Genomic DNA, 14,733 nt, shown 5'->3' with positions numbered 1-14,733 from the left:
GGTGCAGGTCAGGGGGAGGTTTTGGTGGTGCCTGGCAGCAAGCTCTGGTCTTAGTGCTGATGATCTGGCATCTGCTGCCCATCTCCAGCCATGCTGCATCACCCAGTCCTGCTGTCATCCCCAGCCCTGCAGCAGTGGCCACTTTGAGCTGGCTCTTTCTAGTCAGTGTTTGCTGTGCTGGTTTCTCTGTATGGGCCTGTGTGCACACAGTGTGTCTTACTGGCTTGTACTGGAGTTGAGTTTTGGCTTTTATGTTTAGCCAAATAAATGTAAAGTCATTTTACTCAGTGTGTGCCAGATCCCTTCTGCCATCCTAGCCCAGCCAGCTCCTGTCATGGTCTCCTCACCTGCCATCTTAGCAGTGGTTTGAGTGAGAAGATGCTTCAGAAGGGGTCAGAAGATTACCCAGTGGTTTCTGCAAGTCATCATCACACCTAACATCCATCCCCACCTCTGTTGTAGGTGTAGAGCAGACACTGCTACCAGAGCAGATCCCAGGCAAGGCTGGTTAAGGCAGCAGTAACTAACTGCCCGTGTTGTGAAGGTGCTTCAAGGCTCCTTCCTTTGCCTGGCCCCAGGCTGGCAGGTAGGGATGCTCCCACTCTGCTCTCAGGAGCCGCCATGGCTGTGGAGGGTGTGCCCCAGGGATGGGCCAGAGTCATTCAGAGGTCTCAGGAGAAAATGCTGCTGCCCTGGCATTGTCTTGGCTGTCAGACCCCAGCCAGCAGCACCTAGAGGTCTGTGTCGCAGCTGGGTGTTGGGGACTCCATGCCATGGCTGTGCTGGTCTGGGCTCCATCTGCCTCCCCCTGTGTGGAGTCATTTTCAACCCAGCCTGGGCAGGAGACAATCTGAGCGCAGTCACCAGCACAAGACTTGGGTACAAATTTATCTTTATTTGGTGCCAGACAAGAGCCCCTTGGGCTGGAGGCAGCTTCACGGATCCCTTTGGCTTGTGGTTTTCAGGTTTCAGACCCTTTTACCACATGCCAAGATGCCCTTTCCCCCTCTGCTTCAACTGCTGCCAGCAGCTCCCCAGGGCCAGAGGAGGAGGAGATGGCTGTACAGGGCAGACCAGTCCCTCGCCTTACTCTGTACCTTGGCACCCCGGTTGTTCCCTCCCGCTCACGCCTTGACACTGGTGCCAGCAGGTGTGAAGCTGACAGGCTGGTAGCCTGGCTTGTCATCCTGCTTGCGGTAGTACATCCGTGTCACCACTGCCAAGATGAAGGTTTGTGGGATCAACAGCTGCATGTTCATCTCTGGAAGAGGGAAAGGGTCATTTGAAGCTGCCTCGATCCACCCTGCCCGTTCCCCCACACCCCACCGTGCAATGGCGGGGCTCAACCAGCAGCGTGTGACACTGCTCCCCCATCTCCTGACTTACGCTGTGACCTGGCCTTGGAGGAGAAGGGTGGTGAGCAGGCGATGTTGCCATTGTTGGCCAGGATGCTGAAGATGGCAGGCTGCAGCGCCGTCAGGAGGAGGAGGATCTGCAACCACCAACACCAGAGGTGGTGGGGCAGGAGCCGCTGCCTTCCCCACTCTCCTGCAGCCAGACCTGGCTCTTGCCCACCAGTAGCTCCTGCCCCACCATCTCCCCCCCCCATACCGCCTCATCCCAGGTGTGCTGGAGGAGACCCTCGCTCAGCGACGAGCCAGGCAGGACGAGGGCTCACCTGGAAGCAGGAGAACTTGGCCTTGATGTTCTGCTCTGTCAGGTGTAGCCGGGCCTGCCGGAATAGGATGCCCAAGGCCCACAGCCCGAAGAGCGTGGAGACACCGACCAGGGTGTTGATCCAGAGGGCCACACTCTCTGCCGAGATCTGGGGGGGACAGAGGAAACGTGCCTGGGCTGACCAAGCTGCTGTGCAAGGCAGGGGCTGGTGGAGGCTCCCTGGCCAGGATGTCACCCTGCCCATGCCCGGGCACTCACATCAGCAGGGTTGTAGTTGTCATCGGCAGCCAGGACCAGCCCCAGGAAGACGGCGACAGCCCTGAAGAAGGCATACTGGAAAGTCCCCAGCATCAGCAGTTGAAGCTTTCTCCTGACAGCGAGAGAGGCTGATAGCACCCTGAGGTCCTTGAGCCTCTGCCCGGGGACTTGCTGTTCCGCCCCAGCAGAAGCGGGGGGTGGATGCCCTCCCCAGGGGCAGGGGGTTACCCCAGCTGTCCCTCACTTGCTCATGGTGATTCGGGGCAGGCAGGGACAGCAGCAGCAGCAGGGCCCAGTGCTGACCACCATGGGCACATCTTTCAGGGTGCTGAGCACCGCCTCCTTCCCCCCGAAGCCCTCCACCATGACCAGCATCAGGAGGTAGAAGCAGATGGCAAAGTACCTGCAGAAGAGGAGGAGGAGGAAAGCAGGTCAGGGCCTGCAGGCTCCCCGGTGCCCCTGCCCTGGGGTAGGCAATACTCACGCTGTGGTAGCCATCTCCACCACCATCATGGAGCGTGGGATCCACAGACCGAAGCAGCTGACCACGCACACAACCTGGGGGAGATGTGAGCTTGGCACACTGCCGCTCCCCTCCTCCTGGGCGCTGGTACCCCTTGGGTGGCCCAGGCCCACCAGGGTGATGCCCACCACCACCCCCATGCCCCAGCTCACTGTAGGGGCCGAGCTGCTCCAGCAGAGGGTCTTCATCTTGATGGGGCAGCGGATCTTGCGTGTGAGGTAGAAGGCCTCTTCCACGAATATCATGACTGACAGCAGTGTCATGATGGTGGCAAGGCCCATGATGGTGAGTTGGGCCATGTCCAGCTCTGCCAGGGAGGGGTAAGAAGCTGGCTCCATCCCCTCCTGTCTCCCCTGGGGCCACCACAGCAGGGAGCTCCACCTGCCCCACCACTCCACGCTTCGCTTCGGGAAGCTCCTCACTGCATCCTCGGGAAGCTCCTCACTGCATCCTCGCCACATCTGGCTGTGCCAGAGCTAGTGCTTCTGCCCTGCTGCTCCCGTGTCCCATGTCACCTGCCCCGGTGCTGACCCTCCCCAGGGTCACCCCCATCCCTGCAGGCAGGGCTATGGCGGGGAGGCTGACACCCCAGCAGCACCCAGCTGCCTCCTGCTTCCTCAGGGCTGCTCCCTGCCTGCGCCTGCCGCAGCCGCCCTACCGCCTTCATCCCCCTTCGTCCCTGCCCTGCTCCGGCAGTGGCGAGAGGAGGGGGCCCCCACCCGGGCCCCCCACCCAGGCCCCCCACCTACGCTGCAGCAGCTGCCGGGAGGTGGGTGGCAGGGAGAAGCAGGCTGCCGGCACGCTGAAGTTCCTGATCAGCATCTCCACCAACGGGCGGGGGAACCTGCGGAGAAGGGGATTGCTGCACGAGGCTGGCAGGGACACAGGGACACCCAGCCCCGCAGGGTCCCCGGGGTCCCCTGGCTGGCTTGCCTCACCCCCAGGCGCCTGCATTCTTTTACAGAGGGAATAACCCCAAATCCTGCTCCAAAAAGTTGGATTTGCCTGGCTGCAAAATGACAGGGAGGTCCCCGGCACCTACCTGGGGTCCTCTGCCAGCTCCATGGCGGGGTCCATCCTGCCCTGCTCCCCCGGCTCCGTCCCAGGGCTGCTCAGCGCCGCCTGCCTCGGCTTCCCCTGGCCGCCCGTGGGGTCAGAGTCCCCGGGGCAGGGACCGCGGGGGGGGCCACCGCGCCTGGTTCCAGTTTAACCAGCAGCTCCGGCGCTCCCCTCCCTGTGCCGCCACTGCGGGCGCCCATTGGAGTGTGTGTCCCGCCGCGCCACCCCGGCCCCGCGGGGCGCTCGGCCGCCCGGTTATCGACCCGGGGTGCCGGGGGGGGACAGCCCGTGCCGGCACGCCTGCGCACCCCCACCCCGGGGGGGAGAGCACCTCTGCCGGGGTGACACCGCCCACCCGCCCCCTCGGGCACGGTGGCGGGCGATGGGCTGGGGGTGCCGGGGGTCCCCGTGGGGCCATGCAGCGTGCGCGGCGCAACCTCACGTCCCCTCAGCCGCGGTGGCCGGGTGCGAGGTGATACCGGGGGACCGGGGGGTGCCTGCCAGCCCCTGCGCGGCCCTGCCCGCCCTGAGGGTCCCGGCAGCGCGGGGCTGAGCCCGGCCGGGGGCAGCTCCGCGACGGCAGAGGGCAGGGCTGGGCCGCGCTGGGCGCCCGGCCCGGGGGCAGAGCCCGCCCGCGGAGGGGCCGCAGCTGAGCGCGGAGCTGGGGCGCCAGGCCGGGAGCGGCGGGTCCTTGTCCTAGGCGGATCCCAGCATCCTCATGGGTCCCAGGGTGCCCGCAGCTCCTCGTGTCCTGCCAGCACCCCAAGGAACATGAGTACTGATTTGTACTGGGTCCCCAGGGACCTCCAAGCCCCCACCCTTTGCCGCTTGGCAGCGGGCTCCTGCTGAAGCCAGAGTGGCACCAGCACCCCAAATGGGTCCCCTGCACCCTGCCACGGGAACAAGATGCTGCAGTTGTCATGGGACTGGGATACAGGGTGGGGGGCTGGGAATGGTGCAGTTTCCATGGGAATGGGATGGGGGCAGGAGGGGGATACTGTGATTGCCATGGGAATGGAATGGGGGAATCCATTTTGCTGTGGTTGCTGTGGGAGCAGGATGCCATCTATCCCAAGAGGCCAAGGCCCTGCAGCTGTCTGGCCCACCATGGAGCTTCTCATCCCACTTTGTTTCAGCACCCCCATCTACCTGAGCTCACTGGCCTCCTTCCTGTAAGTCACCCCAAAGCCATGGGCTGAGCCCCATCCTGGGGACACGGGGCAGCAGAGCTGCTGTTTCACACCAGTGTCCTTGAGATGTTAGAGCCAGGCATCAGCTCAAATGGCCTGGATCTGCATCCTCTCCCCCACCACCCCCCAGCTCCAGCAGCCCCTGGGACTGAGCACCCCAAGGCTTTGTCCCCTCCTCTCCACCTCTCCCACAGCAGCCCCAGGACCTGACCCTGGCTCCGTTCTCCCTGTACTCCCCCACCTGCAGGTGTGGCTGGCTCTGCACATCATGCCCAGCTCCATCACCATTCTCTTCCTCCTTCTTCCTCCTTCTCTTCCAGCTCTTGCTGGCTTGGTCTTCTATGTGTAGTCAGCCTAGGGCTCCTCCAGCTAAGTGGGGTAACAGGGGAGCAGGGACTGCTCCGTGGTGGGGTGGCCCCAGGGGCTGGCCCTGGGGCTGGGGGAGCACTGTCTCCTCACGTGTCTCCTGCAGTGGTGGCCAGGGAGGACAGGCTGAAGCAGGAGCTCTGCAGCACAGCAAGACAGCACTGCCCGTGAGAGTGCCACCGTCACAGCTGCCCCCTCTGCAACCATTCCGTGGAGATGAGGGATACAGAGCACCCTGGGATCCTGGCAGCTCTGTGCATGTCCAAGGTGCTGTGCACTCCTGCCCCTACCCCACTCCTCAGCCCCATTAACCAAGCCCTGTACCCCTGTCCCTACACACTGTATACCCCCACAACCACCCTGCCCTATATACTGTGCCCCACACCTAACACACTCTACACCCTGTAAACCCTATCTGTAGCTTGGATGCTAAGCCCTACACACTGCACCCAATATACATCCATCCCTATACATTACACCTCACACACTCAGCCCTACTCCCTGCAGCCCCTACACACCGTAGCCTACCTCTAGCCCCATACATTGTGTCTCATACACACAGCATTCCATATTGCACCCTATACCCCTGTCCATACCTCCTGCACACTGCACACCCAGCCCTGTGCACTCAGACACCCCTTGCACACACGGAGACACTCACCCCCGCCTTGCACAAGCACACACCCCCATGTACACGTGGTCTCTATGTGCAGCACTCTGCAGAGAGCAGCCACAGCCCTGGGTGCTGCCAGCCCCACAGGGTGCACAGGACCTATGGGGGGGCCCTGCCCAGCACCCCTGTGCTGCAACATTTTCACCAGCATTGCCCACAGCTGAAGGAACACATCAGTTCCTATGACGTCTGCTGCATCTGCCTCTTCACGACAGTCACTGTGAGCTATGTCATGGCAGTCCTGCTGTCCTGCCTTGTCTACCTGGTGCTCATCCCGCTGTGGTCCATCACCACTGCGCTGATCTGCACGTATGCCCGGCCCAGAGAAGCAGAGTCCTGCCCTGGCATGCACACACACGTGCTGCACCATCCAGGCTGTCACATGCAGAGGCCTATTCCCCTGCCTGCACGTAACCCCAGGACCAGCACCACTCATGTGTGCCCACTGCACAGGTCATGCGGTAGTTCCCTTGCCCAGCACACCTGTGTCTGTCCCTGACTCACTGCACCAGTATCATGATGACCCTCCTTGCCACTGTCTACCTGACCCTACTTGAGCCCTGAGTCATCTACTTCCCCCAAACAAAGCACACTCCGAGGTGCCAGGTACGGCTGTGGGGCATGGAGCATCCCGCCAGCCTGAGAGGGGGATGCAGGACATGGCTGGACCCCAAACCCAGAGCAGGGGGGCAGCCCCACGTATCAATACTCAGCATGAGCTGGTCCCACCATGCATGCACACGTGCACAGGAGGCTCCATCACTGCACACACACCCCTCTCCATCCCCTCTTGGCACCAGATGCACCGGTGACACCCAGAAGCACTGACCCACCTCCACCTGCACTGAGCCCTCAGACCCATCACCATGCCCAAGTCCATCCCGTCCCACCCCACATGGAGCCAGGACATGTCAGTCACACCATCCTGCTGTGAACAGCATGCTGTGGGGCTGGGTGTCACCACCCCAAGCTGCCCCCCGGGGACACAGAGGACTCTTGCCCCTGCAGCCCACAGCCCTTGAGCCCTCCCTAAGCTGGCAGGATGGGACCTGCCTGCAACTTTCTTGCTCTGACCTGCCCCAGGAGCTGTCAGAGATGGGTGTGGAGAGGGGAAATGCAGTGGGAGGGGGTAGCCCAGGGTTCCCCCCAACTTATCCCCTTATTTCAGCCCCTGTCCACACTTGGGACAGGTGATCCTGTACCACCAGGGTCCATGGCCACCCTTCTCCCTTGGTCACTCTTTTCCACACAGGCTGCTACCAGGCCCAAAAGTTAGCAGGACAGGCAGGAGCCAACAGCAAGTGAACATCCCCTGGCATGGGCAGGACGCGGGGGGGGCACACAAGGTTCCAGGTAAGTCCCATCAGCTCGACCTCAGCCCCAGACCACTGAGATGCTCCAGGGCAGAGCAGCACTGGGCACAGGGAGCCCCTTTCCTGCCAAAAACCCCTTCAGCAGAGAAGGAAAATGGAGCACTGAGGCAGGAGCCATGCACCCACTGGCCCAGAGCAACAAGGCTCATGGCCCCCTCAGCATCGGGGTGGCTGTTTTGCCCCAAGGAGCTGGTAGAGGAGCCAGCAGCAGTGCTGGTAAATCTCCCCATTTGCTTCATTAGCTTTTTTATTTTAAACAAAACTCTTTGACCATTGAAATCCTGCCCCCAGACAAAAAAAAATCAAAAAGCAGACCCTCTGGGCATGCCTGCATCACCCACGCTGCTGCTTTGTCAGCATTCCCCAACATTTGGAAAAAGAGCTTGAAATGCAAATATTTGCACAGGTTTTTAGATGGTTTTCCACCCGTCTATAATTCCTTGATGTTATGGCTGGAGGGGCTGACCCCGGTGGGTATGGCAGGCTCCCTGCTGACCCTCACCAGCTTCTCCACAGCCAGGACATGTCGGGGAAGGAAAATCCTCATTCAAAGCCCTGGTAGGAGCTGTAAGAGGCAAAAATGCATTTCTCCCCATGCTCATCTTTCCCACCCAGAGCCTGGGACAGCAGGGATGCCAAGGAGGGAGAACCTCACACCTACCTCAGGCTGTGGTCCAGCCAGAGAATTGGACAATAAAGATCTTCACCCTGAGCTTTTGGTGATCTGTGGTCACTGATGCCCCAGAACACAAAGGGACAGACTCTGCTAAGTGGGACAGAGTAGCCAGGATGCTCCCTCTCCCAGGGAACATCCCTCGCTCTGCCCAGTCCCTGTGCCATGCAGGACCAGCACCCCAAGAGCAATGGAACCCCATGGCACAGGGGGATGCCTGGCACCCACCTCTGGGGGAAGCCACACTTCATGGGCACTTCATCATAGAGAAGCCCATGCTCTGCATGACCACAGATGACCCTGGTATCCCCTACCCCAGCAGGAGAGACGGTGTCCCCACCCCACTGGTGTTCCGACAGCTCCTTGCTGAGCCACTGGAAACAGGAGGGTGGGAGCAACTCAGGAGAAACAAATAAAACGTGGAGGTCTTGTGAAAGGGACAGGAAAGACTTTCCCAGGGCACTGGCCCCATCTGGCCCCCTCCAGCCCCCGCAAGCATCACCCGCATGAGGAAACTGCTGCTGGAGCTTGGTGGAAGAGGATGGGGGGTCCTGCTGGCAGTCACACAAGGCTGCTGTCACCATCTGCCTTCACACACCCCACCACAAACCACAACCACCCAGTGCAATGGCCTCAGCTGGACCCCTGCAAATCTGGCAGCGTCATGCTTGTTGCTGAGCTGGAGAGGGGTCCCAGGGCCCTGGAGCATCCCACTGCAACGGTCAGCGTGGGGCCATGGCAATGCTCCCAGCCCTGGCCCCAGCACAGCAGGGATGAGGCTGGCCCCCCTCAGCCCCAGGTCTGGAGCCGCCCTGCTGATAGGGATGGCAGGGAGCCCTGCCCACAGCTGGCCTGCAGATAAGGCCCTTGTGCTCCCCACTGATTGCCCCAGGAGGCAGCTGGTGGGGTGGGAGCTGCTGTCCCTGGGAGATAAGGCAGGGAGGGAGCAGCGAGCAAGGAGGGCAGGGGGGTTACTGCTATGGGCAGGGGCAGGGGAAGGCTCCCCATCTCGCTCATGAGCACAGCTGGGGTGGCACATGGTGTGGACCCTCTGGCAGAGCAATAGCCCCCCTCAAATCCTCCCCTTCCCAGCAGAGAGCAATCCCTCTGCCACTGGAAAAACCTCATTGCTCCAACACCCAGGGAGAGACATGTGCCAGGTGTTACAGACTGACATTTCGGATGGGGACACACTGCCCTCAGAGCCAGCCAGCTCTGCAGCCTCTGCTGCCAAGGTCACTGGGAGAAATGCCGGCTTCAGAGGGGCTCAGCAGGGTAGGAGGTCTGCTGGCCTCAGCCTCCTGTCCTGGATAGGGAAAATCCTCCTTCTCCCAGTACAATGGGGTAAGGATCATTCCCACAGGAGACACCAGCCCCAAGCCCTCTGCCCAGCTGCAGGTGATGGGACACACCAGTGAGGTGGCTATATGGGGCAGTGATGGTGGGGTGAGAGCAGAGGCATGCAGCACATGGGGGAGTGCAAGGAAGAGCTCACGATTTTTGCTAATCAGAGCAACGTGCTGTTCCACGGAAAAGCCAGGCCCTGATGTCTCATCAACTCCTTCCTCACCCTCTCGGGAAGCAGAAGTAGCGCACGGGGTGCACGGGCCAAATGCCATGTGCCCTCTTCTTGCCATCCCTGGCTCTCAGAAACACTGCCCAGCTGCAGCCATGGGGACAGCGCCTGTGCACAGCCATGGTGGCACCCTCAGGGACGTCCTGCCCCCTCCCTGGGCAAGTCTGAGTGCCAACACAGATGCTGCCACCAGGCAGGTCTGGGTGCCACAATGGATGCTGCCACCCTCACCAGGCTCCCATGCCACAGATCCGGGCTGGGGAGAGAAGTGGGACATCGGCACAACTGGGGTCATCACCACATCACCTAGAGGGATCACCCCCCAGGGAACCTGCCCGCAGGCCCTTGGCAGCCCAACTCTGCAATTCATGTCAGCAAAATGCCTCTTCCCAAAACTGCTGAAACTGTTTGACCATATATATATATATATATATATATAATGGAAAAAACATACTTGACTTATACACACACACCTGTAAGTTTGTGTATGATTTTATATGCTATGTAGGATCTTGTATAGTGTATATAAATTGCAGTGAGTTGGGATGGGTGTGCCCTCAAGAGCAGAACTGCTCATCCTTATGGGATTGCTTATTGCCCAAGTTGTAGCCTCAATAACACTTCCAGACCAGTGCTCCCGAGAGACTGGCCTTGCTGCTCCTGCACAAGGGTCCCCTGGCCACAAAGGTGACGGAAGGGGATGCCCCAGGCAGAGTGCTGCCCTTCACAATGCCCAGCATCCCATTACTGTCACTCCGAGGGTCAGTATCCCAGATGGAGGTGAGGAGGAGGATGGTGGGGCTTGTCACTGGTGTGGGAGAAAGGGGAGCCCACCATGAGCTGGAAGGAGCCTGGCAGAAGCTGAATTAAACACTTCTCCCACCCAGACCAAGGCCATTGGAGCAGATTTGATGGCTCCGGCTTTCTCCTCGCTTTCGAAAAGGTGTCACAGATGGGGCATCCGATAACACCCCCATCTTCTGCCCAGCCCTTCTGGCCTCCCCTCTGTTTGCTTTTCCTCCCAGCAGCCCCATGACCGATGGTGCTGCACTTGGCTGGAGCGGAAGAAACCAAGCCACGCAGCTCAGCATGGCAGAGGCTTTGTCTCTTTCAAAGGAGACAAACAAACAGCCGGCAGTCCCCAGCCCAGCTGGGGGGATCCTGCGGAAATATCGCAGTCAACACAACACCCTCAGGCACCGCTTCCTCCCCGCTCCAAGCTCCAAGGCTTTGGTGCAAACTCTTCTGCTGCCGTAAGGCAACGTCTGCATTTCCAGCAGGTGAAATGCTGCTGGTTCCTTAGAGCTGCTGCCAACTTCTGAGTGAAAAGGCACCTTGTTTGAAAAACAGAGGGGCTTTTTTCTGCCACGGCCACCTAAAATATTGCACATCGCTGCTGCTGTTTGCTTTTTGAAATGACGAGGTAAAAAAACACCCTGCGTGGGCTGCGGCCGTTTGCTTTGGTTAGGAGTTTTATTTTCATACTCGTCTGTCTCCTGCAAGAAGCTTACAGGTGAAAATGCTGAGGCTTTTAAAAAGCCCTGCCTCAGACAGACAAATATTTTCCCAGAGAGCCAGCAGAGACGCGGCATGTTTGTGGAAGGGGGGTGCTGGTCTCCTGATGGCCCCAAGTCCTCCTGGCTCCATGACACCCACCCACTGGCCTCGGCCACCCTGCAGGGACACCCACCATGGCTGTGGGTCGGGCACAGGGTGCAGTCCCACTCACTCGGGGAAAGCCTTTGGCCCTGCTGCCCCAGGGAAAATGATACCCTGAGTTCACGCTTGCATCAGCTGTGCCTGCTGCCTGCCTGTGCCTGGGGGCAGGGGCTGGCTGTGAAGTGCAGCCAGCGGGATTTCAGCTCAGACCCTGGGACTCTGCAACATCCCGAGGGAAAGGCATGAGCCCCCCAAGGGCTATGCCAGGCACTCGAGTGCTGAAAGCACCCCAAGCCCTCTGGCTGCCATATCCGGACCAAGCACCCCTAGTTTGAGGACCACATCTCACCCTCTTCTCCGTAAACAAACCTACAAGGCACATGGCATTGCCTGGGCCCCCATGGCACAAAGCTGGCACACAGGCAGCCGCAGGCAGGTGCTGCAACCGCTGCCAGTGCAGATAAGGGGCAATTAGCACGCAGGGGGAAAGCTCCTGCTCTCCCTGCTCAACCTGGCTGCGCTAATCCCACTCCAATTAAAACCTCCTCTTTGCTTTTAGATATTGCTGTGAGAGATTAATGCACCCTAAAACAAGGCATTTCCAGCAGGCAGGCAAGATAAAGCCAAATCTCAGGTTGCAAAAGGCTCCAGCACCTGCCTGGGAGCGTTTAATTACCCTGTCAGTGGCTTCAAAAGTAGAAAAGCCACCAAGGCCACTAAAGCCCTGCAATCAAAAACCCACAAAGGAGGCACTGGCTCAGCCTGCTGCTCTCCAATGCCTGGGGCCAGCACCTGCAGAGTACAGCCGCTTCCCAAGAGCAGAACCATCGTTCCAACCTCTTGAGGATGCTTACACAGGGTGCTAGTTTCTTCTTTATGTTGATTGTCTTCCTTTGCCCTTTGGGCTGCTCTTTTGCCAATAAATGTACTTTATAAAAACACAAAGCAGTGGACAGGTCTAATCTCCTGAGACAACATGTGCCCTTATCGCAGAGGGTGGTTACCACAGAGTAGGCTCAGGCTGTCCTTTATCCAAAGGCAGCAGCATGTGCACACACTGCAGAGCAAATCAGAGGCAAAACTTACTGGGGCTTTCCAGCCCCTTCCCAGGCCCTCTTGCAAGCACAGGAGTGAGCAGAGAGGGGCTCTTGCTGGACTGATCCTTCTAGAGAAGTACAGCAGGTACTGCAGGACCCCATAGGGCAGGCATGTGCCTGGCAGACACCGCTCACCATATCTTCATGTTCTTTTATGGCTCCATCCAGACATCACTCAGAGCCCAGCTTTGCAAAGCTAGTGGATAACAGTCGCTTTCCAGACTCCAGATACAAATCAGCAATGACCAGAACAAAGCAGGATTGAGAGAACCCATGAGAAACCCACAATCTGGAGGCAGAGACCCTCAGGACTGTGTCCCAGCTCCTGCGTCAGTCCTCTCCCCGCCGCCGTTTTTTCTCTTTCCGCCTCCCACCGCTCAAACCCTCTCTCCCTTGTGCCAACACGATGCTGGGGCCAGGTCCACGGGTAGCAGTCAAACACACGGGCTTTTTCGGTGGTGCAGAGCGAGACAGACCTTTGATGTGCCCCAGGGTGGCCGTGCTGCATCCCCCTGCTTTTCAAAGGCCTGTCCTTGGCTATTGTGCTCACATCCTGAGCTTGTTTGTACACTTGTCTGAGGCCCCCAGCCCTGCAGCCCCCCTGCCGCAGTGACAGCAGCCCTGACCGCCAGATAAAAGCAGCCAGGCTCACCGGGCAGAGTTGCTATCAGAGCAACAAGTGGCACAGTCCCGCGGTGCGGCCGCCAAGATAGCAGGAGTTTTGCCAGGCTGACCCCACGCCACTAAAGACTCCAGGTCAACAACAGCTCCTGCTAGATCTCCACTGGCCCTGCCTGCCATCGTGGGGCTGTCTGGGCACTTCATCCGTTGGCCCGAACAGTATCAGCCCTCTACACACCAAGGATTTGTCCTTGTGCTGCTGCTCTCCCCCTCGGCTGCACCTGGAGAGGGCCAGCATCTTGTCAAGTGATGTAACTGCCAGGCGGGAAGGAACACTAAAGTAATCACCTCGTCTCCCTGCTTCCTCTGAGCAGGGATGAAGCAGGGATAACCACCCACTCTCCTCCCTGTAGGCAGGGTCCAGTTGTACTAGGAGCACAGAGGGGTCCCCAGGACTTTGGGGGTTAAAACCCCAGTGCAACTTAGTCTTTGCAAGCAAGGAAGCCCCATTAAAAGAGCCAGACTATTTTAACCCCACTGGGGCAGTGTCCAAGAACAAACCTCTCAGCTGGGCCTCCGTGTCAGCCCCTGGCAGGCAGAGCAGCGGCAACAAGAACCACCACATCCACTTACCTCCTTGTGTGGTGGGAGAGATGGGCAGATGACCCTCCTCACTGCAGGGAGGCAAAAAAACTCCAGAGGTCTCTGAGGAGGGGGTTCATGGGATACCCCAGGTCTGTACGTTCATAGGAACAAGGGACCACACCATCCTCAGCCCCACATCTCTCCCCCAGGTGCTCGGTGCTTTCTGGGTCCCCTGGCTGACAGGCAGGAGCACCAGGCCAGGTGCAGACAAGGCAGAGAGCCAGGCCAGTCCCAGGCACTTCTCCAGGAAGGATGCAAAGATGGGTGTTACTCTGAAGGGAAGATGGAGCTGCAGCCAGCTCTCAATGTTACCTGCCATGTTTCCACTCTCTCAAGTGCCTTTTCCTGGCTGCACATGGCCCACCCCTTGCCTCCTCCACAGCCCCTTTGCTGCAGAAGAGGCAGCAGATCCTCTGCAGATGCTGGTCCCTGCTGCGATCCTTCCTCAGGCTGCATGGCAGCACAGGCCAGGACTGTGACCAAAGAACCAGAGCTCCCGAGCACGGCTGTATGCACATGGATTGCTGGGAGAGAGCAGGATGGGGTGACCTCTTCCAAGGCAGCATGATGGTTTTTACTGTGAGGGTCAGGTGCAACTGAGAAATTGAGAGATGTGGCAGCAAAGGCCAAGAACACAAGGTCTTCTAGAGGACCCTTCCCATACTGTTTCTCTCCTCTTTTCCTTCTGCTTTTTAGCTGCCTTCCCAAAATGTGGAAGCTGGTGACACGAGGATGCTGCAAAACTGAAGTGAAACTATATTTTCTTTGCCATATTTTGGTCTCATGTTTCAGTATCAATCCTGGAACACTGTCACATCATGAGATGCTGCACAAAGGAACCCAGAGTCATCTGAGTCTGAGTCAGGGGACTCACAAGCTCCCCAACTCAGAGGAACAGGGGACAAACATCTGAAAAAACAGGGCCAAGCGGCAATGAGGAGGAACGCCCTGATGGAAGCTGGGCTAAAGCGAGGTGTCAGGACAAGCACAGAGGCTCCCACACTGAACTGCAGGCAGGAGCTGGGCCAGGCAGGGAGCAGAGCAGGCAGAAGCAAGCAGGAGCTTGGCTAGGTTGTGGATACCTATGATGTGGCGCAGCAGGGCTTAAACAACAGTCTGCTGCAAACAGCTTCCGAGTTAAAATGCTCCCGGTCTTCGGGAACTGGACAGAGATCTCCAGGTGGATGGTGATGGGACGGGTGGGGGATGATGATCTGGATTTTCATGGGCCTGAATTGTGCCAAAATCACGCACACAGAAACCGTGCACCTTGCTGGGATGAGGGATCAGAAGTCACCAATCCTACATCCATTCCCTCTTTGGCCATTTCCCAGGTTTGGCTA

General features: G+C 59.0%; 1 protein-coding gene across 7 annotated transcripts; it reads right to left on the bottom strand.

The window, feature by feature from the left end:
- Positions 1–875: 875 nt before the first annotated feature.
- Positions 876–13,970, bottom strand: SLC51A (solute carrier family 51 member A). Of its 7 annotated transcripts, none has more exons than XM_080409373.1 (10): positions 13,379–13,970; positions 3,501–13,026; positions 3,208–3,302; positions 2,611–2,765; positions 2,420–2,493; positions 2,180–2,338; positions 1,936–2,047; positions 1,679–1,825; positions 1,387–1,492; positions 876–1,261 (listed from the first exon to the last, which is right to left on the bottom strand). In XM_080409373.1, exons 2-10 carry the CDS (start codon positions 3,533–3,535, stop codon positions 1,125–1,127), a joined length of 1,020 nt encoding a protein of 339 aa, XP_080265499.1. In that variant the 5' UTR covers positions 3,536–13,026; positions 13,379–13,970; the 3' UTR covers positions 876–1,124. The 7 variants fall into 7 exon arrangements, with proteins under 7 accessions (XP_080265499.1, XP_080265500.1, XP_080265498.1 ...); XM_080409374.1 differs by lacking the exon at positions 13,379–13,970 and having other exon boundaries at positions 3,501–7,684; positions 7,781–13,372; XM_080409372.1 differs by lacking the exon at positions 13,379–13,970 and having other exon boundaries at positions 3,501–13,372.
- Between the last annotated feature and the right edge of the window lie 763 nt (positions 13,971–14,733).

Source organism: Falco punctatus (genome assembly GCF_963210335.1).
Source record: "Falco punctatus genome assembly, chromosome: 13".
Classification (NCBI taxonomy): domain Eukaryota; kingdom Metazoa; phylum Chordata; class Aves; order Falconiformes; family Falconidae; genus Falco; species Falco punctatus.
Note: the sequence above shows the minus strand (reverse complement) of the source record. Positions and strands in the feature narration are given on the sequence as shown.

Coding starts and splice junctions, on each gene's coding strand:
- SLC51A (XM_080409375.1), bottom strand. CDS start 2,919: ATGTGGCGAGGATGCAGTGAGGAGCTTCCCGAGGATGCAGTGAGGAGC. Junction 2,048..2,179: donor CCCCGAATCACCATGAGCAA/GTGAGGGACAGC, acceptor TCTCGCTGTCAG/GAGAAAGCTTCAACTGCTGA. Junction 1,493..1,678: donor CCAAGTTCTCCTGCTTCCAG/GTGAGCCCTCGT, acceptor TGGTGGTTGCAG/ATCCTCCTCCTCCTGACGGC.